Raw genomic sequence first — 25,726 nt, forward strand, 5'->3', positions numbered from 1 at the left:
TATCCCTTCTTTATCAATGATCGCATTTGGCGTCGCTTGGTCGTTTCGTTTGTACTCAGCTATCTGGATCATCGGCCAAACTCATCGCGACTCCTTCACCCGGCTGGCCTGCCTTGTATACGGCACGAATTATATCCGGCCATTGGAATCGGCTCCCTCAGCGTCACTGGACCAATGTCAATCGTCGAACTCGCACCGAGCGAGATCCGGGGCCCTGCTTACAGCTTGGTATACAGTTGTAATGGGTACCGCCTTATTCACCTCGATCTTCTGCGTATACGGAATATTCTTGCACATGTCCTCCCAGCAAGCTGCAGTACCAGATAGTCTGGTTCTCACCGGCTATTTTTATGGCTTTGGCTATTGTTGCTAGCTTCTTTGTTAGTGAATCTCCCCGATGGCTTATGATGGTTGGTAAGCGAGAAGAAGCTGCCGCCGTGCTGGTGGACCTACGACGTCTTCCAGCAGACCATCCTCGCCTAGAAAAGGAGATCAAGGATATTGAGGACTCAGTTACTGGTATCGGATCCAGCTTCACAGGAATAGTTAAAGAGACGTTCACTGTCCCTTCTAATCTACGCCGCCTCCAACAAGCTCTGCTTTCCTATGCCCTGGCTCAACTCTCAGGTGCCAATTCAGTCACGTCGTATTTTATCCCTATCATGAGTATCATGGGCATAGGAGGAGGCACATCCGAGAGTATGTTCTTGAGCGGCATGTACGGCTTCTCCAAGTTCATCTTCAGCCTTATCGCATCTTTCTTCTTTATCGATGCCCTCGGACGACGCCGATCTCTATTTATCGGTATAACACTTCAGCTTATTTCGCACGTCTACATCGGAGTATTTATCAAGTACCATCAAGAAGGTCCTGTATCCTCCTCTGCATCTCAAGCGGCTATCGCTGCTGTTTTCTTCCACGCTTTTGGATATGCTGTTGGTAGGTCTCCCAATCACAGTCTTGCAAGATAATAGGGACTGACCGCGTATTATAGGTCTTTTTGTTCTGCCCTACATCTTTGGAGGAGAGCTCTGGCCTAACCGTCTTCGTTCATTCGGTGGCGCTGTCAGCCAAACCTTCCACTGGCTCTTCATTTACGCCGTCAAATATAGCATTCCCTCGCTTCTCAAGACAACTGATAACTGGGGAGCGTTCCTCTTCTTTGCTGGTTGGTGCTTTCTCGCGTTGATATATGTTTTCTTTATGGTTCCAGAGATCTCAGGCCTGAGCGTGGAGGAAATTGATTATCTGTTCAAGGGTTCTTGGTTTAATGCTTATAAACGCGCTCGACGACATCCTGTTATTGATAGCGTTGAGGATGGGAAGAACAAGCTCCCTGAGGAACCGGGCAGTAAGAATCTAGTGCCTCAGCTGAGTTTGGTCAAGGGCAATGAGCTTGATGAGCCTCTCAAGACATTTAGATAGCCTGACTAGTCATGCCAATAATAATTTCTCTCGAATGCAGCTGGTCGAGCGCTATTGGCGGATGCAATGACAAGAGAGGATTCACTGTAAATAGCCTTGTAGTGGAGCCCAAGGATATTGCTGTTCTATCTAGGCTATCCTTACTTTAGTATAGGTGTTTGATGATTCAACTCTTTAAAACAATTATTAATACGCGTACAGCCTTGGTTAGATAGTGAATTTAGTTTCGATATTAATAATACGCCTATTAGAGCAATTCCGCAGCTGAGTTCTTAGATTCCGCAACCAGGGGCTCAAAGTCCGCAACTAACACGACCAAGCCGATCCAAATCGGCTGTGTCCATCAGCCTAAACCCTAGCAAGCTTGCTGTAAAGTATACTAGTGCCTATATATATTTTCTTCCCTGCGATCACGTTTATCAGTTATCTTTCATTGTCTCGGTCTCATATATCCTGCTTCCAAGATGACTTCTCCGCACAACCCCACCGTCCTCATAGTGGGTGCTGGCTCAATGGGGCTCGTCACGGGCTACCACTTGAGCCTTGCAGGCGCCTAGGTCACATACTTTGTTCGCCCAAAGCGCGCCGAGGAGCTCAAGCAGCCTCAGTTCCTGTACTGGCTCGACAAACAAGAACTCCACGAATTCAAGAACTACTCTCATTTTACGGACCCATCCTCGATACTCTCCTCGAGCTATGATTACATACTCATCACGATTGACGCGAAGTCCGTGCAAAGCGAGGAAGGGGAAGAACTTGTCAAGATAATCGGGCAGGCAGCCCGCGATAAAACTACCAAAGTCATTATTGGTAGTGTTTTTTTGGGCGCCAGAGACTGGATTTTGGAGAAATCTGGTCTACCTGACAATTAAGTTACCAGCGCTGGCTTGGGCATTGTAGCATACCCGGGCAAGACCGCAAACCTCCCTGTCCATCCCCCGGCTGATTCTGATCTGGTGAAGAAAGCCGATGTGGCATATGTGGATAGCATGGGAAACGGCTTCATCCTGGAAGATTACGTTCCCTCAATTTCGAGCAGCTTTTCCAAGCTTTACAATGCTTGTGGAGTCTCCAATTGCGTTATATGGTCGTCGACACAGTGTGCTCTGAACATATTTCCCCTGTTTGCCGTCTTCATTGGGCTAGAGCTTCTGGGTTGGCCCAAAATCAAGGATATTGATACTGAGTCAGAAGTGTGGAGGTTGACGACAGCGGCAGCAAAGGAGGTCCAGATGCTTGATGTATGCGGAGAGGCAGGGACTCAGACGGCTCAGGCTACGTCTGAGAGTACTTTTGTCCAGATGTTTGCCTACCTCGAGGAGAAGCTTCGCCCTCTGGATTTCCAAGCTTTCAACCAATTTCATCACGGAGGAAAGGTTGTGGAGCAGTATCGCATGCACATTGAACGCTGTATCTCGCAGGGAGTTGCTGAAGGGAAGCCAATGTCCGCACTTAAGACTCTCCTACAGAATATCAACCATTGAGATTGAATTCAAATTAGTGTAGTGGTGAAGGAGATAGTTTCTTGGTCGGTCTGATGTTTTCTCGCTTGGGGAGTTATTTTCTATATGTCTTGGTTGATAATCTTGACTTTAGACACGCATGTAGTATAGACTTGGTTTTTAAGTAACTGGCTGGACGCATCTCCATCGTTCTTCGTATGGCTAGGAAAAGAACTTTTCACTATCCGGATGTGGACGTAGTTCCACCAGGAAACGGTTCAAGGTGTGTAATATAGGTACGGGGAGCGACGAGGGCAAAGGAGATGACTCTGGCATTCGCAGGAGGTCTAGAACTGAGAGTGACAAGTTGAGATGGCGATGATAATGAGTAGTTATCTATCGGGAAACACGGGGCTTCATGGACAAAACACCAGGGCCCAATTAGAGTCCTCCATTAGAGCTACTGTCCTTGTTTTCTCGTAGCACAGAAAACGCTAGACAACAGAGGGTAACGCAAATGCCAACCAGGAAGAGAGCCTCAGTGGACCCAACGAAACGTCATGGGCCGGTCATAGAGGGGATATTGCCGTTGGCGAACCAAGACCCCAGTTAACTTGACTTGCATTCGTGGTGAGGCTTCCTGGTGTGAGGGACAAAAAGTTACTCCCATGGGTTAATCGCCAGCGAGTTTTGGTGTTAGCCAGGATCGTTTATTTTTCTGCCCAAGGGGCTTCCTCCCTACACGCTGAGTGGTAGTCAGGGATCGACATAATCTTCAGTATATGGCCACTAACTCCAGGCGCCTAGAGATAGTCGCCCGTTGTATAAGAGCATTATGGTCATATCCCCGAATCGAGTTGGTTATCTGACAGGGAACAGGTACTGTGAAACGGACCGAACATCGAAGCAACAAAGCATTCTGATTTGCCGGTGAAGTTTTATTTAATATCAAGGGTAAAACTGATTGCTTCTTTATATTAGTTATAAGTTTTTGGCTATAGTTGCCTGTTTTACTATATATAGTACCACGGGCTCCTATATAGCTGTTCAAAGCAATATTACACCTTATTCTACACTCATGGCTTCAACCGTCGGACAAGAATATGCATAACAATGTAAACGCAAACACCAAAGCCCAACATACCAGAAATAACACCAAAGCCCATAAGATATTTTGGTGCATCATCAGAGGGGAACAAGTACGCGCCGTAGATTTGCGCAAGGTTACCTAGAGCGTTCATAAGCGCTAGCGCGACAGCTCGAACCTCGGCGTCCATAGACCCGAACGTTGAGGCCGCAAAGCTCAGGGATATGGCATTGGATGCCCAGAGTCCTGCAGCCATAAGAACAAGTAGCGCATACCGGGCGGTGAAATTGTAGACGATACAAACTGCAATAGATGTTATCATTGAGAAGCTGAGCCATCCGGCGATGATGAGACCGCGGTAATTTGAGATCCTGTCAGCGAAGTAGCCGCTAACGGCGGTGCACACGAATGCAACGGCGTAAATGGGAACCTAGTTCAAGGCTGGTTAGCTTATCTGTAACCTTGCCTCGGCCCTTCAATGTCTTCTTACCGTCATGTACTGCGCTTGAACAGTGCTGCTGTAGCCAAGGCCGTGGACTAAGGTCGGGTAAAAGTAGGAAAGGGTCGAGGAACCGACAATGACCTGAATAGAGTCAGCAGGTGTCAATGGCCAAGGCATTATCACTGGAAGAGTTTACCATGTAGCCAAAGATGAAACCCCATGTCCGCCAGTCTCGCAACGCGAGGATAAGCGACTGCATCTTGCCGACCTTTTCTCCCTGGCCCCTTACGGTAACACTATCCTCCTGAAGTCTGGCAATGGCGATAGCTCGTTCACGGTCTGTAAGATGCCTGGTATTGGCCGGAAAGTCAAGAAGCAGAAACGCGGCAATGATAGCCCAACCAATGGTGGCCACCCCCTCGACGATGAAAAGCCAGCGCCACCCCCGAATCCCATGGGCGCCCTCGAGGCCACCGGTAATTGCGCCTGCAAAGAGACCACCAAAGGCCCCGGATAGGATGGCAGCGGACATGAAGACGGCAAATCGCTTTGACTGCTCGGTTCGCTTATACCAGGACGAAAAGATGAGGAGGATGCCTGGGGCGAAACCTGATTCCATGACCCCGACAAAGACTCGGAGGATGATGAGATGATGGTAGCTCTGGACGACGGACATGATGCATGTGAGCACGCCCCAGACAATCATGATGGCAGGAAGGTATAGCGACGGGCGAGTTCGAACCAGGATCATGTTGGACGGCGGTTCAAAGATGACATAACCAACTGAGGTTGTTAGCTGATTGGCCTTGGAGTGATGAGTGTGAGAGAACTCGGTTACCGAAGAAGACGACGAGAATAATGCTGTACTGGGACGAGGTGAGTTCAAGATCATCTGCCATGCCGGCGATCTTTGCGTTTCCGATGCTGCAACATGCTTAGAGCCACTCGTATCGCTAAATGGGGCTGACTCACTTAGTTCGGTCCATGTAAGAGAGCAAGTACATGAGCCAAATATTCGGCAAGAGAAACAGGTCGATCTTACGGACGAGCTTCTTTTCCTCTTCCGCGGTCCAGCTGATGGTTTGGGTTATTTCGACATGCTCGGCGACTCGACCGGGGCCTTCGAGAAAGTCCTTCTGGTCGACAGCCTCGGTACTAGTTTTGTATGCCGCCATGTTACCGGAGTTGAACGTTGTGGGAACTAAGATGGCGCAATCAAATGCTTTTCGATCAATTGGTTGTCGAGTAGATGAGTGATTGATTGCATTGGATCACAATGAGAGCCGTCGTGGCATCTAGCAGACTTATAGAACACTCCACAGAACAAAAATTGTTTTTGACCTCAACAACGGACATGGCCGTTGAGAGGGGCCATCAACTATGCGGGGACGGGTGACTAATTCCCCATGGGGTATGGAGTAGTCTAATCTCACTAACGGAAGTGATGGAGATCAGGGATGCATGGCGTCGAGGCGAACGCGGCCTCGAAGCGAGCATGGATGGCCTCGTTACGAGGGTCACACATGCCAAGCCCACGCAACGATTGTAACCTTAGCTCGCCTCGGTGACCTCGCGTTTTGAGTGTTTTGAGCCTATCTCCATCGGGACGCTTGGCCAATTCATCGTTCCTGTGGCAAGGTTGCCATTCTATTCTGGGCATAAGAACAAGACGCGTAGCATTCTGTCTACTTGACCGAGTTCTATCAATCATCAGAGACCGTCCTACTACTCGTAAAATACAGACTACTTCCCCCTAGTTGAAGCCAATTTTACGAGTCTTGAACAAACTACCTACACATAAACACAATCTTTACTATGTCTCCCAGCGCGCTCGATAGCCCTACCGCCGTCCCTGCCAACGGCGACACCGCTGCAGCACCAGCATCAATACCAGACGCAGCTGCCGAGACCTCGCCGACATTTCTGAGCACCCAGCCAGGCCCTGACCACCACTGGAGAGTCACATTGAAGGATAAGGTCATCGCCATCACCGGCGCCAACAGGGGCATTGGTCTAGGCATCGCAGAGGTCTGTCTAGCCAACGACGCTGCCGCCGTCTTTAGCCTGGACCTTTTCGAGCCCGGCGACGAGTTTCTCGCCTTGCAGGCCGCGAACCCGAAGCGACTCTGTTATATCCACTGCGATGTCACCTCTGAGGAGAGCATTACATCAGCTATTGATGCTATCATCTCCAAGCGGGGCGCCATCCACGGCCTCGTCGCCAACGCCGGCATGACGAAGCATCAGCCGGCGCTCGACTTTGACCGCGCCCAGCTAGACAAGCTGTTTAACCTTAATGTGTTTGGTGCATACTTCTGTGCTACGACTGTCGCACGGCGGTTCATCGAATTGGGCATCAAGGGCTCCATCGTCTTCACTGCGTCCATGACCTCGTACCGTCCCAACCGCGCAGCGCCCTCGGCCCCCTACGGAGCCACCAAGGGTGCTGTGCGGAATATGGCACATACGCTGGCCATGGAGTGGGCTAAGCACGGTATCCGTGTTAACTCTATCTCACCCGGCTTCGTTAAGACGGCTATGACATACTTTGTAGACCAGGCGCCTGACTGGGATCTCAAAGTGCAGTATTATGGTGGTATGCCGAGGCTGGCTGATCCGAAAGAGCTCGGGGGTGCATATGTATACTTACTCTCTGATGGGGCTTCATATACGACCGGCATTGATATCCCGGTTGCTGGCATTGTCGGGGCTTGGTAAAAGGTTACAAGCACGTTTTGGTGATGTATCTATTTCTATGCACGGTAACAATAGAAGCGTGAGATGAACGCATTTTCCCCAGTTTAACCAGATTCGTCGTCTACTCTGTTTGAACGTGAAGGGCTTGGTCGATCGGCGATGACCAAGTCATTGGATTAGCTAAAAGTCAAGATACATCCAACCTGGACAAGAAAAGCTTCAAGTCAGCTTTGCAGTAGTCGCGAAGTAGCATCTTATTCTTGCCATACGTGCTTAAGATCTGCTACGAGCCCCGTAGCGGGAAACTTGCTAATCTCCAACATCCTGTCCAAAGTGTCAAGGAGTTCCGCCTGCTTCTCTGGCATCTGAACGCACTGGCCGACTGGGCTGGTTAGTCAACGATTCATCAAAGGAAGTTGCCGCTTACCAGCAAATATGGCCTGGACATTGAGAAAGGCCATTGCAGGCTCGCCCCTTTGGCAGGCGTTTGCAATGCTGCAAACCATGTGGAGGCTTTCGTTGAGGCCTTTTTGACGCTGACGGTACGCGTTGAGGCCACCGGTTGAGGGCTGGTTCAGCAGTACGATGGCCTTGGAAAAGTGATACATCTGCATGGCGCCGGCGTGGTTCGGCGGGTGGAACCATACGGATCGGAACCTTGTCTGAGACTTAGAGGTTGAGGGTGCCCGGCTCATGGTGTCATGTTCCGTTGTGACCACGACTGGCTTATACGAGCAAGGAAGGATACGATACCAATTTTCGAGGGCTTGAAGAAGTCTGTTACCATGCTCAATCTTCTGTTGTATATCTTGACTAGGCGAGGTCTTGTCCAGAGCGGCAAACTCGACGCACTTGGCACATATGTAGACCATCCTCGTGGCGAGCTCGTCAGAATCGAGATCCTCGAGTCTCTTCTTGGGGCGCCAGATAGTAAGAGTCGGCCTCCCTGCCCGGAACGCTGCCCAGATATCCTGTCTAAGCCACGCCCACCACACAGCTCGCCTCAATCCGTCGATGGACTCGCCATCGTTGTCTTGGGAACGTTGTATCCAGAAAGCACCTCGTAGGTGGCGTTCCCAGTTGCCGCTCGTCGAGGTGCCGCCAGCGTCAAACATTTCATATGTGCTGATCATTATGGCCGTGGCCAGAATCTCGTGGGATTCTGCATAAGAAGGATAGAGTAGAGTCTGCGAAAGATACTGGAGGGTCTCGTAGTAGTACTGGGTGGCCATGTGCGCAGGTATTTGACTGTGTTCCGGGGGTTGGCCACCGCCTGTTGTTGTCTCCGGCGACGATGAGTTGCTCTCGCTCGAGTTTCCGCCATGGCTCTGTGCCTGCCTGATTTTGACGCCAAGAGACATGTGTTTGGCTGCGACTGCAAGTATCGCCTTCAACAGTCCTGAGTTGCGCAGCGCGAGGTGAGGTACGACATTGGTAAAATGACGCTCTTGATCAAACAGATCGAGAATCGGTCCAACGATTTCAGTGTAGTAACGAAAGAAGCCAAGGTCGGCTGGCGAGAGCTCGATGCTCTCAGTGGTATTCCATGGTTTGTTGGCCGATTCGTGATCCACTAAGGACACTCCAAGACCATTACCGTGACGGTCTTGTGTGTAGGAGTCGGTAGCGATAGATCTCGGGGCGGGTGACTGCCGTCGAGAGAGTGTGCTCTCATCAAAGTTCCATCGTGGTTCGCCATTCGAGGCATCGTTTAATCGTTGGATCTGGGAGATGGCATCCTGTGCTAACAGGTCATACCATTCGAAGGGCGAGATGTTGAGCAGCGAAACTTGGCTCCTGGCTAACGGAGACGCAGCGAAATCAAAGTCTACGTTGGGCAAACGTCCATCATTACTTGTCTCTGACTGGTCATCCTGGGATATGTCGATAGAGTCGTGGAGCTGGAATGTAACAGAAGGTTCAACAAGGACTTGGAAGTTATCCTGGTAGCTGGCCGTTCCCTCGATGCTGGGTTGATTATTGTCAGCATCGCCAGTCTCTTGAACAACGCTTAGGCCGCCGGTACTGCTGTTCCCGCTGCAAGATGCCTCAGGGACTGCATCCTGGCGCAACTTGGCTGCTTCGGAGATGTCCTGATCTGCTTGTACTAGGACACTCAGTTGCTGAGCATAACGGCAGTCTCGATCAGACTTGGAACACTGGACACATCTGGGCTTGCCTTCGTCACACTTGACCCGTATGTATGTATGTATGTATGTATGTGTATTTTTCGTCTGGGTGGCTGTAACGAAGCCAAATCTCCTACTGGAGCAAAAGACGTGCTGAGCTAGCTAGGTACAGGATACCCCGCTTCCTTCACCATCCAGCATACCAATGGCACAAAAGGTGCTGTATTTCTCAAGCCCGTCACCCGTCAGCGGGTTCGAGGGCAATCTATTGTCGAACTTTTTCCACCGACCAGAATTCTCTCGCGCATCACTACATCTGCTGACGCAGTCCACAATCTCCAGTAACCAAGTTGTAGCTCGTAGTCGACTGTCGCGGCGGCAGGGAAAAACCTCGGGAAGGGATCAGAGGCCGACGGTGCGGCTTGCCTTTAAAGGAGAAAAACCCATCGCAATCGGCGTCGTTGATCGGAAGGATGTCGCTACGAATGCCCGGGGCATCGCCCTCCGATATCTAAGGCGTTCTGGTTCTGAGGTGCCGCCATTAGATCCGACAAAGGTGTTGTCAGAGAAGGCGAACTCTCCAAAATTCCTTCTCTGAAAACTGCTGTTAGGGAGCCGATAGCGTCCCCGCAGTTTTTGTGTGGTCGCGTGGCCTGCAGAAAATCCCGCTCCTAGCACCGCACTAACAGTGCGTGCCAAGAAAGAATTTTTACAGGAGAGAGTTGACACTTGACCCGTCTTCTTCTACAGGTGAGACTGTAGGGTAGTGTCAGCGGTTTCAAGGCCAGCCTTAGCCAGTCGAGTGGGAGTAAGTAAGTGAATACCTACCAGCCCGTCGAGGTTCTCAAACCGCGAGCCCGAGACGGTCGATTGCGGCGAAATCGTCTGGGGGTGTTGTTGGTGTCCATTGATGAAGGATGGATTATGGCAAACTGTCTGGGTCTCGTCTCGAGGGTATCAGCTCCATTTATTTACACGGCTTTAAAACGAGCTAGGTATAGCGTTGAATTTTCCCCGCATTTCTCCACTAAACCAATTTTACTGGATGGGAACAGTATTTAGCATGGGATGATAAAGAAATGAACAATCGAGGCCCTGGTCTAACCTCTAACCCGAGTTTCACTGCTTTGTGTATACAGTTATGATTAGATCTTGCCTGGCTAAGAGCCTCTCCCTCTTACACAATTAATCATAACCCATTTCCTTGTCACTCTCTTACATCATCACCGTTTAGCCCAATCGGGCAAGGAAAAACGGGCTTCACTGCCGCCAGAGCCAAATGAAAGACTTAAAGCACTTCGATATTTTTAACCCTTAAGTTGATATACAGGCGAAACAATTCAGCAGGATAACAATCAATACTGACCAACTCTCAATGCTCAAATCCAACTCCCAAGCTGCCATTGAGATCTCTAAAATCACCCCTCAGTATCTCAATCCCATCTCTTTTGACCTCCTCTACCAGACCCCTGATCTTAGTTGCAACATTATGAGGTTGGAATCCGAAATACTCGTAGGTCGCCTTGGATGGAAGGCTCTTTCCGAATCGCCTCATAGATATCGATGCATCAGCGTACCGCTCCCATCCATTCGCGGCATATGCCTCGATGACGACGGTAGCCTTTCCGGAGCGCGGCTTTAGCACTGACTGCTTGTACTGTCGCGATTGCTGCTCGAAGAGTCTAGGGCAGGGAAATGAAACCACTCTTGACTTGATGCCGTGCTCCTTGAGAAGCACATCCTTGGCCTGCATCGTCAGGCCCATCTCGGAACCGACTCCAATTAGCGTCACGTCAAAGTCATCATCGTCAGCCTCGACAAAGACGTATGCGCCCACGCTCACGCCCTCACGCGAAGAGTGCTGCGGGAACTGTGTCAGGTTCTGTCGGGACAGGGAGATGATGGTTGGCGTCTCGGTGGCCTGGATAGCAGCTATGAAAGCACCTGCCACCTCCTCAGAGTCACATGGACGGATATACAGGGTATTTGGCATGGCGCGGTAGAGAGCTGGCAGGGCGATCGGCTGATGTGTCGGCCCATCCTCGCCGGTACCAATGCTATCGTGGGTAGCGATGTGAATCTGCTGGAGTCCCTGAAGGGCTGCCATTCGAACAGCTGGGGCGGCATAGAGGTAGAACATAAAGAATGAACTTGTCATAGGGATAAAGGTGCCCTTATTAAATGCAGCAAGGCCATTGGAGATGGCACACATGGCGTGCTCGCGGATGCCATAGTGGATATAGCGGCCACTGTAGTTTCCGTTGAGACCGCAAGCGGTTCGCAGATCAGGCTACTCGTACATTAGTAATTGCTATCAATACTCTTTATTCTTCTGCACTCACTGATTGGAAGTCGACCTTATTATTGAAGGCCACATGGCACGAAGGGGTCAGGTCCGCGGTGCCGACCAAAAAGGACTTGATCCTCTCTCCAAGAATATTGGTCAGAATACCTGCAGACTTTCGCGATGACGTGGGCTCGGTTGGAAGCTCTGAACTGCCGGGGATGCACTTTGTCCAGTCGTCGGGCATCTTTCCAGCGACACGAAGGCCGAATTCCGTCCCAAGCACAGGATCCTCTTTCTTATACCTCTGAACAGTCTTCAGCCACTCGGCCTCGTAGGCATCGCCGCGGACACGGACATCTGCAAACAAGTCGTAGACATCTTGTGGGATGTGGAAATGCTCGTTGGAGTCCAGGCCGAACGACTTCTTGATGTTGGCCACATCGTCGACCCCGAGGGCTGCTCCATGCGTTTTCGCGTTGCCGGCCGCGGCAGATCCGAAGCCGATAGTTGTGCGAATATTGATAAAGGTTGGCTTGTCGCTTGATCGGGCCGCGATAAGGGCGTTGACGATGGCTGGTCATCATGAGTTGAAGCGTATTCAAGGGGACACTTGCGAACGTACCGGTAACATCTGAGTCTCCGTCAAACACATCCAGCACATTCCATCCGGTAGCCTCCATCTTTGCATTGATATCCTCAGTATTGGCAACATCCGCCGTGCCATCACAAGTAATCGAGTTGTTGTCGTAAATAATGCAGAGGTTATTAAGCCTCCAATGACCAGCGAGGGAGACTGCCTCCAGCCCAACGCCCTCTTGAAGGCAGGCATCACCAATCATGCACCACGTCATGTTATTCACTAGCTCATACCCTGGCTTGTTGTATGTCGCGCCCAGGTTCTTGGTTGCCATGGCGAGACCAACGGCATTAGCGACTCCTTGGCCGAGGGGACCAGTGGTAACCTCAACGCCCTCATTCTCAATCTCTGGATGGCCGGGGCAGAGGGAATCGGTCTTTGTTGAGTGATATGACTTGAGCTGCTCCAGGGTCATGCTCTTGACACCGACAAGGTGCATGAATAAATATTGCCACAGACAGGCATGTCCTTGGCCATGGTCAGAGCGTCTCGCCGTGAGTTTGTAGAGATTGACATACCATTGGACAGAACGAAACGGTCACGGTTGAAGTACTCGCAATTGTTGGGAGAGTACCTCATGACGTACTTATAGAGGGCGATGCCAATGGCTGCCATGCCCATAGCGGATCTGAAGAGTCAGTGCCGTGAGCAGCATGAAACCGGAGCCATCTCTTACCCAGGGTGTCCACCATTGAACTGCTGGCAAAGGTCCGCGATGAAAGCTCTAAACACCTTCAAAACCCTGTCGTGTTTCTCTGGGCTCTTGAGGTTGAGGCCAGCAACGGTAGTGCTGCCATTGCTGGGGAGGGGCTTGACGACAATCTTGTCAACAGCAGCCCTCTCGTTGAGTTCTAGTGTTGGAGCCATGATGTACCAGTGAGTGTAAAGTGTTGTTTGGTGATATTGAGATGGGGTTATGAATCGGGAGCTGGAAATTCATCGCCAGCTGCCAGCTTAGATATACTTGGACATTGTATAACAATCATTGTTCTGCAGTTGTGTAGTTGATGACCAGATTTACCAACTTCGAGACGATCCCGAATTCAGTTCCAATAGGATGTTCTGTTACCGTATACGGGTGCGAGGAGGTAGCGTGAGCAGCGTGAAAGGAAATGACCTCGCTTCGAGGTTATGATGCCCTCGTCTCGAGGACAGCCCCACCCTCGGCTTATGCTACCACTCATTGAGGACAAGTAGTACGGAAACCCAGGGTGTTGATCCCTGTGAGTGTTATATCAGAAAGTAATTGGAGATTTTCAATGCCTAATCATTCTTCCACTCATCCGTGATCAAGGAGAAACAGCAGAAATGGATTCCTGGCTGGATGTTCAGAAGCAGAACCGCACCCTGCAAATCCTCCGCTCGGCGGCCGAGGGCAGGTATGGTGTCTTGGCTGTGATTTGGTGGGCAACCCTTATTCGGACTGAAATGGACTATTCTCATGCGCAATTTCATTGTTCAGTTACAACATCGAGCACCTGACAGCGCTAGTTCGCGCTGCCGAAGCCAAGAGGTCACCTCTTATTCTTCTACTCTTCCCTTCAACTGTCAAACAGCTCCCGACGTTGGCATGGGCAGCAGCAGCAGCAGTCAAGTCAGCAACTGTACCGCTGTCGCTCCATCTAGACCATGCGCAGGACGAAACGCAGATCCGAGAAATTGCTGCAACTTTGCCGTTTGATTCGATTATGGTGGACATGAGCCATTATGACCACGACGAGAACTTAGAAAAGACCAAAGTTTTGACGAGAATTTGCCATGGTCACGGCATCGCTGTTGAGGCTGAAAGTGGGCGCATCAATGGGGGAGAAGAGGGTATTGCGGACACAGGATCTCTGGAAGGTGAGTAAGGCGATACCAAGCCAATGCCTACACGGGGAAGCTTGAGACTGATGGCTTAACACAAGCACTCTTCACCACGCCTAGAGAGGTCGAAGACTTTCTAGCTGCCGAAATCGACCTTCTTGCGCCGAGCATAGGTAACATCCACGGCGACTACGGCCCAGCCGGGCCTCAGCTCGACTTTGGCCGACTGTCCAGCGTCAACACTCAGGTTAGCGGTCGCGTGATCATGGCGCTCCACGGCACAAACGACTTTACGCCTGAGATCATGCAATGCTGCATCCAGAACGGTGCAATTAAATTAAACATCAATAAGCTTATCCTGGAGAGTTGGAATACTTATGTCAGAGAGCATTCTCAGGAGCCGCTGATGCAGCTCATGGATGGTGGTATGACTGTGCTCCAAGCCGAGGTTGAGCGGTGGATGGATATCTGTGGAAGTAGCGGGAAATCATAGAAGAAGGATTGAGTTGTAACTTCCACGGCAATAATGACTTCACACAATCAAGTTTATCTGTTGGCCTGACATCCGTGTTTGAATCAACATTGTGCACCTAATTATTCCTACTTGGCATGCATGTCGGTGTGAAACGTTAGTTAATAAAGTCCATACCTTGACTATCGCCAAACTCTGTGCTATTCTCCCTTCAACAGTGGCATCGGCCAGACATCTCAGGGCTTAGCACCTTCAACTAGTTGAAACTGCTTCAAAAGGGCCATCTCAAAGCTTACAAGGGGACAAAGTGGGGCCAATTTTGACTCTTCCCGTTCGCATGAGCCAGGCTCCAGATTTAGCCCCCGAAGAGTACCTGCTGCTTCACACCATCCCTGGTTGGTCATTAGTACGAGCTTAACTGCCGGCCGGCCTCGTTGCGAGCCCACCTCGAAGCGAGGTCCGCCCCCTGCTTCTGTGTTGTTTTGATCACCTAAATTTATGAGTGTAAAGAAAGCAATTGGCACTTTGAAACTCAGAAGCGACAAGCGACGAGCCTGTCCACGGAGTGAACCAAACCGGCTTCATGGACAAGTGATACAAGAGGCTGTATAATGAATAGATAGATGAAGAAGCAGACCCACCGGATTATCAGTGTACTTTTGACTGCTGCTTTTTACCCCTACCTATAGTCCTCTTGTTTTTCAACCATGAACTCCATGATGCATCACACTCCCGCCGAAGCCTCGGGTGACTCTCGAGCCAGTGGAAGCTCCTCTCATGAGCTTCAAAAGCTCGACAGAGTCTCGAAGCTGCTCGTAGGTTTCATCTCGCAGTTGAACAAAGAAGGATATGAGTAAGTCTCATCACAAAAGTAATAGCTTGGATGACATTTATCTGAGCAGTCGTGTAGATCTTCCAGGCTCAAGGCTTCTATTGGAACTGCTCTCTTCAAGCATGTGATGAGATATGCACCAGAGAACAGTCACTACTTTAACCGGGATCGTTTAGTCGTGTCAGGACGTAGGTTTCGTTCCCAGTGTCTACCTAGCTATTTCTCTGTACCAACTCACATACCTGCCTACAGATTACGCTGGCAGATGGCAAGACTTGTTTGTGCATCTGATTGCAGCAAAGGGCCTCGCCGTCGACCCTTTAGGAGTTGCCAGCGTCTTTTCCAGAACAACAACTCTTCCGTGTCACTCAAATCAAGCAATCTCGAGTGCTATAGGTCAGGCAATTGCAATGAGAAACCTTACGATGCTCTACAACAAGCCAGGCCTGGAGCTGCTAGACAACATGATTTGGTGCGTCATCGACGATGCCAGGTTTCAGCAGGACAGTGCTCTTAATACAGTCGCTCTTGCCGGCAGTTGGAAGCTAAGTAATCTCTGTATCATTTACGATAGCATGTATGATTCAATGAGCGATAAGCTTGAAGTTAACAACCTCAAGACGCGTGGCTGGAATGTAATTGAACTGGTGAATGACGACGACCTCACTATCACCGGTGGGTTTTGCCAGTGTGTTTCCCGCAATTATTGAACCACTCTCTAATCCAAAACAAAGCTCTGTGTGCGGCCCTCAGTACCTCAAGAAGAAGCAATGCGCCGACCTTGATCAGTGTCCAGTCGCCCAACAGCTCCTTATCACACTGGCTACACTCTCATCCCAACAACAACAATCCGCTCTACCTCCCGCTAGAACTTTACGACGTCTTCCAAGATGTTTTCAAGAAAAGCAACCTCTACGAGGCCGATTGGCTGGTGAGGGTGAAGAGATACCGGGAACTGTACCCAGCGCTCGCCAGGGAGTTCTGGAATCACGTTGCTGGCAAGCCAGCCACCATCACTCAACACCAAACTGCCCTCACTGGCCCAATAACCCCACCTCTATCGCCCTGGCCAGCTGAGCAGCGCTCTCGGAGAGGAGATCACAGTTCCCTCGGAAGAGACAAGTTCTCACAGCAGCCAGACAGGCGTTCGAGGCCAGGTAGGACAAAGCCCGAAACCCTTCACATCCGCCCCTGCGACGCCGAAGAGGCTGCAGGTGCCTTTCTCGTGTCCATCAGATCGACCAAGTTACCAACAACTATTTCCTTGCCACAAAATGGTGCCGCAAGCTTTCCTGGTCACTCGTCTCGTTTAGGTGTGACACTTGGAGCTTACGCCTTCTCTAAATGTCACGACGAGGACTTTGACTTGACTCTCATGACCGCTGGTGTTGGGATTCACTATGCCATGGGCACGCAAGAGTTTCTCATAAGGGAGTATGGTCTGAAAGCTAGATTAGTGTCATGTCCCTGCCTTAGGCTTTTTCAGTTGCAGACAGAGGAGTACAGGAAATCTGTCCTTCAGATGCAGAGCAGGAAACCGACGGTGGCAATTGACTTTGGGAATAGCCAGGGCTGGAAGCCTTATGCGGACGCGTTAGTGTTGTTGAAAGAAAGCGTGAATGTAGAAATAGAGGCCAATATGCCGAATAGGATTGGACCTAGGGTTAAAGACTTTGTTAAGGAGTTTAAAAAGAGAAATATTTTATAAGTAAAATTTATAAAAATATATCTTGTCTCTGCCCCGTGGCCATCGAACCCTATCACCTCCGATTTATATGCGCCTTTGACAGCCTCTCGGGTTTTCAAACCCTCTTTATGAAGATTATTAACCTTACTCTAAGCCATTCCTCATTGCGATGTCTGAACCGTACGTCCATTGACTCTATTGCTGCCTATCGCCATTATTCTTCGTGCTAACCCGCAGACTAACATCACTTGGTAGTGTTGAGGCCAAGACGGAGTGCCTAAATTATCTTATCAGCAATCTCTGCTTCTATTTTATCAACATGCGCCTTTTTTCCCTACCTAGACGCGTTTAAACCACGCTACCTTGACCAGTACAAGCATTGTGTTTTCGTTTCTAGTGGGAATTGTAGGTTCCTTTGCCGCAATGCCTGCAATGCGTATTTCTTCAAGCACTCGATCGAGGTCGGGTGTCGCCTTTCCAAGCCAGATTATCACTCAAGTCGCCTTGGCATAGATCTTTGCCATAGATTGAACTTAATATCCTTTTCCCTTTATGTCTTATTAATTAATGCGTATAGCGTCTATCTATAGAGTTCGTTTAATAGACCAATCTCGAAGATATAATAGCGCAGCAAAGAGATTTTCCCCAATTAGCAGGTAGCACCCGTTTATTAAAATAGACTCAGGCTTGTAGTCAGAGCCCCAGACATACGACAGAGCCTCATATAGACGACTGCTTCCTGAGTTCTCTAGGGCGCAGTCGAATAGTTGACATTAGATAGGGTCATACTCGTCTTGATGCGGCAACAGACGAAGTAAGCGAATACTGTTGTCTAGTAGATAAGTATCACGGTGGAGGGGGCTGTAGAATAGACATAGCTCGAGCTGAGACTTCTGTGAGAACTAATAGAGACTTTAACAAGAAGCTGAAGTATGGCATCTTGCAGGGAGTTAAGACTCTACTATAATGTATCGAGTACTAAGATTAATCTTTTAACTAGTATAGTATCCCGTCGGATGGTTGCCCCGGTTCCACAATAATAAGAGTCTGGCCAGTGTTGCAACATGGGGTGCATCCGGAGGCGGAGCAGTTCCGACTTTTGAAATGCGGTAGTTTCTTTATAAGTGATGTCTATAAATGGATGAATGAATACTTTGTGTTGGTGGCCATGACTTAAAAAACTCACAGATTTACAATTTTTACCCTTATGTCGCGCTACTTCACAATGCTATCGCTCCCAAGAGAGGGATTCACAATTGACTTCGTGGCCAAGTTAGTCCGATGCACCATCCTGAATCCTGCCATAACTATTTTGCTGGCCATAGGCTCATACTTTGCATCATCCAATTTAAACTGGAATCACAGATCAGACGCACTTGGATTACACATCTACTACCTAACTGCCTTTAGCCTTCTTTTGCATCTGACTGACTGTTTGAACACACAATACAACAATAACTGGACCACCGACCCAGGGTGGGACTGGAACAACGAGATTGTTGTCATCACAGGAGGCAGCAGTGGAATTGGAGCCCATCTTGCTCAAAATTTGCATTCTCGGAATCCAAACACCAAGGTCATTATCATCGATTATGTCCCATTGACCTGGGAACCACTTGAAGGTGCATACACAAAGTACTACCAATGCGACCTCAGTAACAGCTCCCAGATTCGCCTCATCTGTGAACAAATTCGAGCTGAAGTCGGCCACCCTACAGTTCTTGTCAACAACGCCGGTATCTGTCGAGGTGCTACTGTCTGCGATGGTTCATACGCGGATGTCGAGGCTACCATGCGGACAAACCTCATCGCACCATTCTTGCTGGTCAAGGAATTTGGGCCAGAAATGGTGCGTCGAAATCACGGCCATATAATCAATATCAGTTCAATGAGTGCGTTTCTCCCGCCTGCGAAAGTGGCCGACTACGCCGCTACCAAGGCTGGGTTGATAGCCTTGCATGAGGTGAGTCTACGATACATTTGTATGGCGGTTTTAAGCACGGTCTTACACTCTTAGGCGCTTCAACTTGAGTTGAAGGAATCTCCACGGGTCAGACTCTCACTATTAGTTCTCAGTTTTACCCGCACTCCTTTGTTCAAGGGAGAGACAAATCAGTCCAATTTCTTATTCCCACTGTTGCATGTTGAGTCCGTCAGCGAGACGATTGCGAAAACGTTGTGGACCGGCTATGGCAAGACAATTTACATGCCCGGCATCATGCGTTACATCACGATCTTAGTAAGTTGATTGCTTCCGTTGATTGAAGCCATATTGATCTTTGAGGAATAGAAGGGCGGACCGGAATGGCTGTGGCTCTTAGCAAGGAAAGGAACTGGCAGTACCCGGGTTGATTTCAGAGGAAGACAGAAACTGGATTCCAAGACAGGGTCATTGCTTTAGCTTTGAACGGGCCAAGACAGCCATTCTGTCAAGTGGACGAAGCATGATTACGAAAGTATTTCAGTCAGGTTATGACCTCCCAGTTACACTTGCCTTCACTAAGTAGACAGGCCTTAGCAGCAGAGGTCAAGAGAGGTCGTCCATCAGCACGGAGGAGGACTGTTGCATGGAAAAGCCGGGTTCGCATATGTTGATGGGAATATGCCCTTACCCGGCTGGTCAATGGTGGCCAGGACATTTCGGAGCCATCCCGCTACTTGATCGTCGGGTCCCGCTTGTTAACGGGGCGTTGAGTTGGAGCAGATTTACTGGGGCCGATATTACCGTAATGCCAAACAGCTACAGGAGGGATAGATGCAGAGCTAGCTTGACATTTCTAACTTCGAGAGTACTAGAGACATGGCTTGTCATAATTTGGGATTACGGAGATTGACTGCGTTGATGGTTTAGTAGTATTGGTAGTATCCCAATCTTGAGTTCCAGTTGCAGGTTGAACCGCATCCACTTGACGTCTCTCCAATCGAGAAAATCCCCGTGGCGTACACGGGTCACAGAATCCTGACCTCGGCATGACGCTTTGATGATTATTCAGTTGGTGGCTTCGACGCGAGTTGCCCCCACTAACAACAAGCCTGATTACGGAATCGTGCCATCGGCCACCACGGAAGCGCTCCGCATTTTATTTCAGGACTAGCTTGCGAAGATCTGCCGAGGGATGTTTCCAACAGAATCTGACTCTCAAACCATCACGATTCTGGATATGGTTTCGATCACATATAAACATCAATGTAACAGCTAATCAACATAATCTTGAAAATAACAATGGAGTTATTGGATTTCATTATATAATCCACTGTCGATCTGGGAAATCGTATCTGTGAACAACGGAGGGAATTTGTCTGATCTGATTCTTGCAGATCTAAGTCGGGATGGCTCCAGCAATGGGCTAACGATGTTAGTGCCCAACAAACTTGAATAATGAGGGGCAAACCCGGGGTAGCCTTTACCCCAGATTGACATGTGATGTAACCTGGTCACCGAAAAGCTAAAAGATGTCTGCTGCCTTTCCTGGGGACTCAAAGCGCCAGATCCTCGCATTTCATTCATTCTGAAAGCAGGGTAACACACATACTCCTCATCATGGCGACCCGTACTAGAATTGACCTTCCAGAAGGTCCAAGCTCAGGGCCTCTGACAGATGCACAATGGCAGGTCTTGATGGCTATCATGGATACCATTATCGCTCCTTGTCCTGAAAGCACGATACCTGCTGGCCAGACCAGTGCTCTACTTACTAACTGTGATGCCTCTACTCTCCATGCCTTTCTTGCCGAAACGCCTTCCAACATGCCACTGTTTCAGGAAATCTTGAAGCGTCTGCTGGCCAATCTCCATGCCGATAAACTGTCTGCCATTGGCACAGTATGTTCCCTTCTTGGGTAAGCCTTCTCCACTCCCGACCTTCCAGCAGCACGGTGATTCTTAATATCGTTATATGGCAGGAATCGAGCTGGTGCCCTCACTCTCACTGGTTACTTCACACTGTTTTGCGATCTGTCTATCCAAGATCGGACACTAGTGCTGAATTCTTGGCAAAGGAGCTCTCTAGCTACCTTGCGCGTCCTCTTCAAACAACTCTCAATCATTGGCAAGCATGTTTATCTCCGATCAAGTACCCTTTTCAATGAAGTCGTTGGCTTTCCATCCACTCCACCTGGATGGCACCCAGTCGAATCCTACCCCTTCGAGTTCATGCAGTTCAACAACTCGGATTACCATGTTCAACTCGATACAGATGTTGTTATTGTGGGTTCAGGATGCGGCGCAGGAGTAGTCGCAAGGACAATTGCCATGGCAGGCCACCGCGTCTTGGTCGTAGATAAAGGACATCATTTCGAAACCTCTTCGCTACCTCTCGATCAAAGTGCAGGATATTTCCACCTTTTCGAACAGGGAGGTCTGGTATCCTCTGAAGATGGATCTATCTCTACGCTTGCAGGATCATGCTTTGGCGGAGGCGGAACAGTCAACTGGAGCGCGTGTCTACAGCTCCAAAACACAGTCCGCGATGAATGGGCTGACGAGCGAGGGCTTGAGTTCTTCAAATCAGCCAAGTTTCAGGCACATCTTGACTCGGTCTGCGAGCGCATGGGCGTCAGCAACGAGCCTATCAATCAAAACCACGGCAACTCTGTTTTGCTGGAAGGTGGGCGCAGACTTGGATACAGCGCTAAGCCGGTGCCCCAGAACACAGGCAACTGCGACCATCAGGACGGATTCTGCTCCATGGGTTGCTGGATGGGTAAGAAGCAAGGTCCAGTGAATGGTTGGTTACCAGATGCCGCCAGGTGCGGAGCCAAGTTCATGTCAGGTTTTTACGTTAACAGAGTACTTTTTAAGAACCCTGGTGGTAGGAAAGTGGCCAGTGGTGTGACTGGCACTTGGAGACCAAGAGATGGCCCGGATTCTTCGGCAAGATCGGTAACAATTAACGCGAAGAGAGTTGTGATTTCAGCTGGCAGTCTGTGTAGTCCGATCATCTTGAAGAATAGTGGACTCAAGGTAAGCAACACAGGCTCTCTTTGGACGTTGTTATGGCCTGCTAACACGGCAGGATAGAACAAGCATATTGGACGCAACCTCCATCTACACCCAACATCATTCGTGTCAGCAATCTTTGAACAAGAGACACGGCCGTGGGAAGGTATGCCACCATACTCTAGACTTCCCTATTCTAGTAGTGCTCGCTTGTTAACACATTGCAGGCGGAATTCTCACCTCTGTTGTCTCGAGCTTTGACAACATTGACGGACATGGTCACGGTGTAAGGCTTGAGCGTCCCGCAATGCTAGTAAGTCTACCCAAATAACTAAATTTGGAAACAAAACTGATCTAGTGACAGCCTTCGATGTGTCTTACATGGTGCAACTGGACATCAGGGCCTGAATATAAAGCTATGATATCCAAGTACAGGCACATGGAAGCATACATTGCTATTACTCGAGATCGTCACAGCGGCCACGTCACAGCAGACCCGATAAATGGCACACCGCGTTTGGTTTATACTCCCTCCAAATTCGATGTCAGTAACAACTTGAAGGGCATGCTTGCCCTGGCAAAGATCCTCTACACCCAAGGCGCCACGGAGATACATCCCATTCTTCCCGGTCTTGAGCCATTTATACGGCAGCAGGAGAGTTTGTCGGATGGTGCTCACAGCCCCTCAGAGGCTATAGATCCAAGGTTTTCGCAGTGGCTAAAGAAAATGGAAGCTCATGGGAACAAGACGCCAGATACACCGTATGGCTCTGCTCATCAGATGGGCACGTGTCGCATGAGCACCAAAGAAGCCGATGGAGTCGTGGATAAGTTTGGGAGGGTTTGGGGCTGTGAGAATTTGATCGTCGCGGATGCAAGTGTGTTTCCTAGTGCGAGTGGTGTCAACCCTATGGTCACTACCATGGCGATCTGTGAACACATTGGCTTGGCCATGGCAGAGGAGTTGGCTCGGGATACTCAGGAGCGCCCTAGGTTGTAGTTAAGCGATATCTTTCCGTGAGACACTTGCTGCGTGTATAGCGTTATCTCTGCTCGAGATTACAATGATAAATCTTACCATCATAAATTCATCAGAGAAAGTGAAAAATCATGAGTGACGAAATCAGCCATTTTGACCAGGAACTATGTATCTATTTCTCTTCAACTATCACCCTAAACTCGCTGCCTCCCAGTATTGGAAGCCCATCGTATCAGAGTCAAATGGGAAAGATAGAGTTAAAGCATCTTGGAGAGATAGATCTCCCTCCAGGACTGTATCCAATAATTCATGCACTGGGTTCTGTTCTGGGTCTTCATTTGAACCGTGGTCTTCCGCCTCACGTTGTTAGTTCCGGTAAAACTTTAATTTAGCCTTTTACTGACCTTCTTGTCCTATCGTAATGGTCTGATGCATCTTCAAGAGTAGATCGAACGACTTCCGAACAGACAGGCTAAAGGAGGAGAGCGCCTCGAGAACTGCGTGGCATTTCTCCCATGACTCGGCCACTCCTACATGGTCTAGAGTAGCCCACAGCGAGGGGCATAGACGACATGTCATGAGCACGAGGCTAGCGGTCCAGGCATCTACAGCATCGGTTAGCCAATGAATACAGGTGAAGAAGGCGTAATTACATAGACTATTCCACCACCACGCTCCAGTTTTTTCTGTACGGAAGGTATCATGAACTAGATTTATCAGTCGAATCGCAGAGTTGACGCATGTTCTGGCTCCGTCTCGCTTGAAGGATGAATGCAAGCCATCATCTGCATCATCCGAGGCGTCAGAAGCTAGCAGTTGAGTCAAGATTGGCCGATAAAGCATGACACGTAGATATATAAAACTAATATGAGTCAGCAAGCATATTTCGTTTGATGCTTCATAGTACCAGAGATCGTACCGTGCGTGGAGTACATTTCTCTGAATGGCGAGGATCTTATCATCCTCCGGCGAGATGGACTCCATAGTTATGGGTTTGGTCCACGAGAGAGAGCTGGGAACACTCGACTCGAAGGCTTGAAGCCGCCTGTGCAGCTCAACGAAAATATCCATGCTCTGGCAGGCGGTGTTCGTATGAGACATAAGATTCTGGCCGTCGTCAGGGACCCTGCATTGCCAGGGCTTGTACACCTTTGATAGCATGCTATCAAGGATGATACTCAAACGAACAGATTCATTCTGAAAATGCAGCTTGGTTTTTGCAATACCCTCTACACTTTGGACATCAAAGGTCATGCTCTCCGGTACAGCAAGCGCAGAGAGATTGGTGATCATTGTTGGCCGTCCAAATGTCATACTCACGAGACTGTACTTTATTAGCAATTGAAGTGACAGTGCTTTTTGGTCCTTACGTATCCAGAACAATGCATCCATGCCATGTCCGGCGCCGAATCTGCCATAGCCGTGACTCGTGCTGATCGTACGGCGGTATGCTATGGAGTCCAAGACCTTGGGCCACCCGACATGCCATACCAACAGCATTCCAACAGCGATCTGGGAATGGAGTGCCCTGCAAGACAAGCGCTACCAGGAGGAGAGTTTGGACAACGCTCAAGTCGTTCAAGTCTAGCAAATCGAGGCCAATGTTCTGCTTGGATCGACTGAAGAAGAGTTCGTAGGCAGTAGTTTTCGCCGCCTTAGAAAGATCTGAGAAGATACATCCAAGCGCGAAGATGGCATTAAGTGAAGAATGAAATGCGATTGAAGTTGGATCTTCCCCCAGACCCAGATGTCGATATTCATCTACAGTTGAGGTCCGTCCACTTGGTAGCCACAGCGACTCATAGGCATGCTCGAAAGCATCTTTGTCGAAGATGGGATACAGATAGTAGGCCCGTTTAAAGTATCTCTCTTTGAGATGATCTGCCAGGGCCCGTGGGGGAAGGACGAACTTTTCCATGCCGTTAAAGACAGATGGGTTCTGTAAAGTAGCGGCCTGGGAGTGTCTGGATGCCTGACGAGCCAAGAGTGGACTCGCAGTTCCACAAGCCTCATTCAAGAAAGAAGCAGCAGAAGACGAACCGTAGAAAGCCTGACTCGTGTCGCGACATTGCGCGATGCCCTCTTCGGATGTAGCTGTTCCCATAGCAGTGACCCGCCTAGCATTGGTAGAACTCTCGATACTCTCGTTGGCAGACGATGATAATGGAGTAAGTATTTGACCCTGTGATATTCCCATGACGACAGCGTCTAGCTCGGCTTGGCTCTGTGTGTAGACCTGCCTGTCCACGTGTACATTCTGGAGCGTGTCAGGGTTTATACCATGCGCCGTACAAGCCTGCTCCAGCTGGCGAATACGGTCGTGGAGAGATTTTGTGTAGCTATAACAATCAGTCAGTTAATGTATCCTCTCAAATCCTACCACTTACTCGTCGCTACATGCCGTCCGCGCATTCCCCACCTGGTAGATGCACTGCTCAATGCCTAATTGTCGGCGCCGACATGTTGAGCAGAGCGGCTTGACCCCGTCGCAACGGGCCTTGCGTTCCCGGCAAGGTTCGCAGGCCAGCGTCACCTTGCGACGGCGTTGGCGTGGTTGCTGCTCTGACATCTTGGATAGGTACGTTCCGGGTAGACACAGCTCACCGATAGCGTGCTATGTAGATAACCAAATCTACTTTGCAGGCAGTGTTTTGCCTGCTCCAAAAGTCGGCTCGCACGGGGATGGATGAGGGGCAAAAGCCATCCTTTAGCGCTCCGACAACTCTAGCCCCTTGTTACTAAAGTCTACAGGAAGTAATATTAATACTATTTTAATTAAGAATTATAAAATAATTAATAATGCTTATATATTATTTTACTATTAATAGAGCTACTATATCTTCTTCATAAGAATCACATTTACCT

At 49.5% G+C, this 25,726-nt stretch overlaps 10 protein-coding genes across 10 annotated transcripts; 6 read left to right on the forward strand and 4 right to left on the reverse strand.

Annotated features, from left to right (window-relative positions):
• Positions 1–350: 350 nt before the first annotated feature.
• On the forward strand, positions 351–1,425 carry FOXG_11932 (uncharacterized protein; the record flags this gene model as incomplete). The annotated part of the gene is made up of 2 exons (XM_018391662.1): positions 351–939; positions 995–1,425. The coding sequence occupies 2 exons, from the start codon at positions 351–353 to the stop codon at positions 1,423–1,425; spliced, it is 1,020 nt and encodes a 339-aa protein (XP_018250354.1).
• Positions 1,426–1,889: 464 nt separating this feature from the next.
• On the forward strand, positions 1,890–2,909 carry FOXG_11933 (uncharacterized protein; the record flags this gene model as incomplete). The annotated part of the gene is made up of 3 exons (XM_018391663.1): positions 1,890–1,922; positions 1,983–2,235; positions 2,299–2,909. The coding sequence occupies 3 exons, from the start codon at positions 1,890–1,892 to the stop codon at positions 2,907–2,909; spliced, it is 897 nt and encodes a 298-aa protein (XP_018250355.1).
• A 1,034-nt stretch (positions 2,910–3,943) lies between these two features.
• On the reverse strand, positions 3,944–5,571 carry FOXG_11934 (uncharacterized protein; the record flags this gene model as incomplete). The annotated part of the gene is made up of 5 exons (XM_018391664.1): positions 3,944–4,384; positions 4,445–4,537; positions 4,593–5,179; positions 5,235–5,320; positions 5,369–5,571. The coding sequence occupies 5 exons, from the start codon at positions 5,569–5,571 to the stop codon at positions 3,944–3,946; spliced, it is 1,410 nt and encodes a 469-aa protein (XP_018250356.1).
• Positions 5,572–6,009: 438 nt separating this feature from the next.
• Positions 6,010–7,114, forward strand: FOXG_11935 (uncharacterized protein; the record flags this gene model as incomplete). Its single annotated transcript, XM_018391665.1, has 1 exon — positions 6,010–7,114. The coding sequence occupies exon 1, from the start codon at positions 6,212–6,214 to the stop codon at positions 7,112–7,114; it is 903 nt and encodes a 300-aa protein (XP_018250357.1). The 5' UTR covers positions 6,010–6,211.
• A 29-nt stretch (positions 7,115–7,143) lies between these two features.
• FOXG_11936 (uncharacterized protein) lies at positions 7,144–9,530 on the reverse strand (the record flags this gene model as incomplete). Its single annotated transcript, XM_018391666.1, has 3 exons — positions 7,144–7,475; positions 7,521–9,282; positions 9,513–9,530. The coding sequence occupies 3 exons, from the start codon at positions 9,528–9,530 to the stop codon at positions 7,348–7,350; spliced, it is 1,908 nt and encodes a 635-aa protein (XP_018250358.1). The 3' UTR covers positions 7,144–7,347.
• A 1,064-nt stretch (positions 9,531–10,594) lies between these two features.
• FOXG_11937 (transketolase) lies at positions 10,595–13,013 on the reverse strand (the record flags this gene model as incomplete). Its single annotated transcript, XM_018391667.1, has 5 exons — positions 10,595–11,512; positions 11,565–12,082; positions 12,132–12,614; positions 12,665–12,774; positions 12,823–13,013. 5 exons carry the CDS (start codon positions 13,011–13,013, stop codon positions 10,595–10,597), a joined length of 2,220 nt encoding a protein of 739 aa, XP_018250359.1.
• Positions 13,014–13,454: 441 nt separating this feature from the next.
• FOXG_11938 (tagatose 1,6-diphosphate aldolase) lies at positions 13,455–14,445 on the forward strand (the record flags this gene model as incomplete). Its single annotated transcript, XM_018391668.1, has 3 exons — positions 13,455–13,525; positions 13,609–13,988; positions 14,054–14,445. 3 exons carry the CDS (start codon positions 13,455–13,457, stop codon positions 14,443–14,445), a joined length of 843 nt encoding a protein of 280 aa, XP_018250360.1.
• Positions 14,446–15,131: 686 nt separating this feature from the next.
• On the forward strand, positions 15,132–19,344 carry FOXG_20633 (uncharacterized protein; the record flags this gene model as incomplete). Its single annotated transcript, XM_018400928.1, has 8 exons — positions 15,132–15,277; positions 15,335–15,444; positions 15,509–15,931; positions 15,991–16,849; positions 17,199–17,216; positions 18,186–18,906; positions 18,961–19,182; positions 19,234–19,344. 8 exons carry the CDS (start codon positions 15,132–15,134, stop codon positions 19,342–19,344), a joined length of 2,610 nt encoding a protein of 869 aa, XP_018250361.1.
• A 1,084-nt stretch (positions 19,345–20,428) lies between these two features.
• FOXG_11941 (uncharacterized protein) lies at positions 20,429–22,968 on the forward strand. The gene is made up of 5 exons (XM_018391669.1): positions 20,429–20,783; positions 20,847–21,906; positions 21,964–22,048; positions 22,110–22,195; positions 22,247–22,968. Exons 1-5 carry the CDS (start codon positions 20,485–20,487, stop codon positions 22,880–22,882), a joined length of 2,166 nt encoding a protein of 721 aa, XP_018250362.1. The 5' UTR covers positions 20,429–20,484; the 3' UTR covers positions 22,883–22,968.
• A 29-nt stretch (positions 22,969–22,997) lies between these two features.
• FOXG_11942 (uncharacterized protein) lies at positions 22,998–25,507 on the reverse strand. The gene is made up of 6 exons (XM_018391670.1): positions 25,249–25,507; positions 24,232–25,200; positions 23,781–24,185; positions 23,515–23,723; positions 23,266–23,466; positions 22,998–23,211 (listed from the first exon to the last, which is right to left on the reverse strand). The coding sequence occupies exons 1-6, from the start codon at positions 25,428–25,430 to the stop codon at positions 23,051–23,053; spliced, it is 2,127 nt and encodes a 708-aa protein (XP_018250363.1). The 5' UTR covers positions 25,431–25,507; the 3' UTR covers positions 22,998–23,050.
• Positions 25,508–25,726: the final 219 nt, after the last annotated feature.

This window comes from Fusarium oxysporum, chromosome 13 (genome assembly GCF_000149955.1).
Source record: "Fusarium oxysporum f. sp. lycopersici 4287 chromosome 13, whole genome shotgun sequence".
NCBI lineage: Eukaryota > Fungi > Ascomycota > Sordariomycetes > Hypocreales > Nectriaceae > Fusarium > Fusarium oxysporum.

Excerpts from the sequence above, each read along its gene's own strand:
- FOXG_11941 (XM_018391669.1), top strand. The coding sequence starts at position 20,485 with ATGGCGACCCGTACTAGAATTGACCTTCCAGAAGGTCCAAGCTCAGGG. Across the intron at positions 20,784-20,846 it reads ACAGTATGTTCCCTTCTTGG|GAATCGAGCTGGTGCCCTCA; the intron begins GTAAGCCTTCTC and ends GTTATATGGCAG. Across the intron at positions 22,196-22,246 it reads TTGAGCGTCCCGCAATGCTA|CCTTCGATGTGTCTTACATG; the intron begins GTAAGTCTACCC and ends ATCTAGTGACAG.
- FOXG_11942 (XM_018391670.1), bottom strand. The coding sequence starts at position 25,430 with ATGTCAGAGCAGCAACCACGCCAACGCCGTCGCAAGGTGACGCTGGCC. Across the intron at positions 25,201-25,248 it reads CGGACGGCATGTAGCGACGA|CTACACAAAATCTCTCCACG; the intron begins GTAAGTGGTAGG and ends TGATTGTTATAG. Across the intron at positions 23,212-23,265 it reads CATTACGATAGGACAAGAAG|ACCACGGTTCAAATGAAGAC; the intron begins GTCAGTAAAAGG and ends GTGAGGCGGAAG.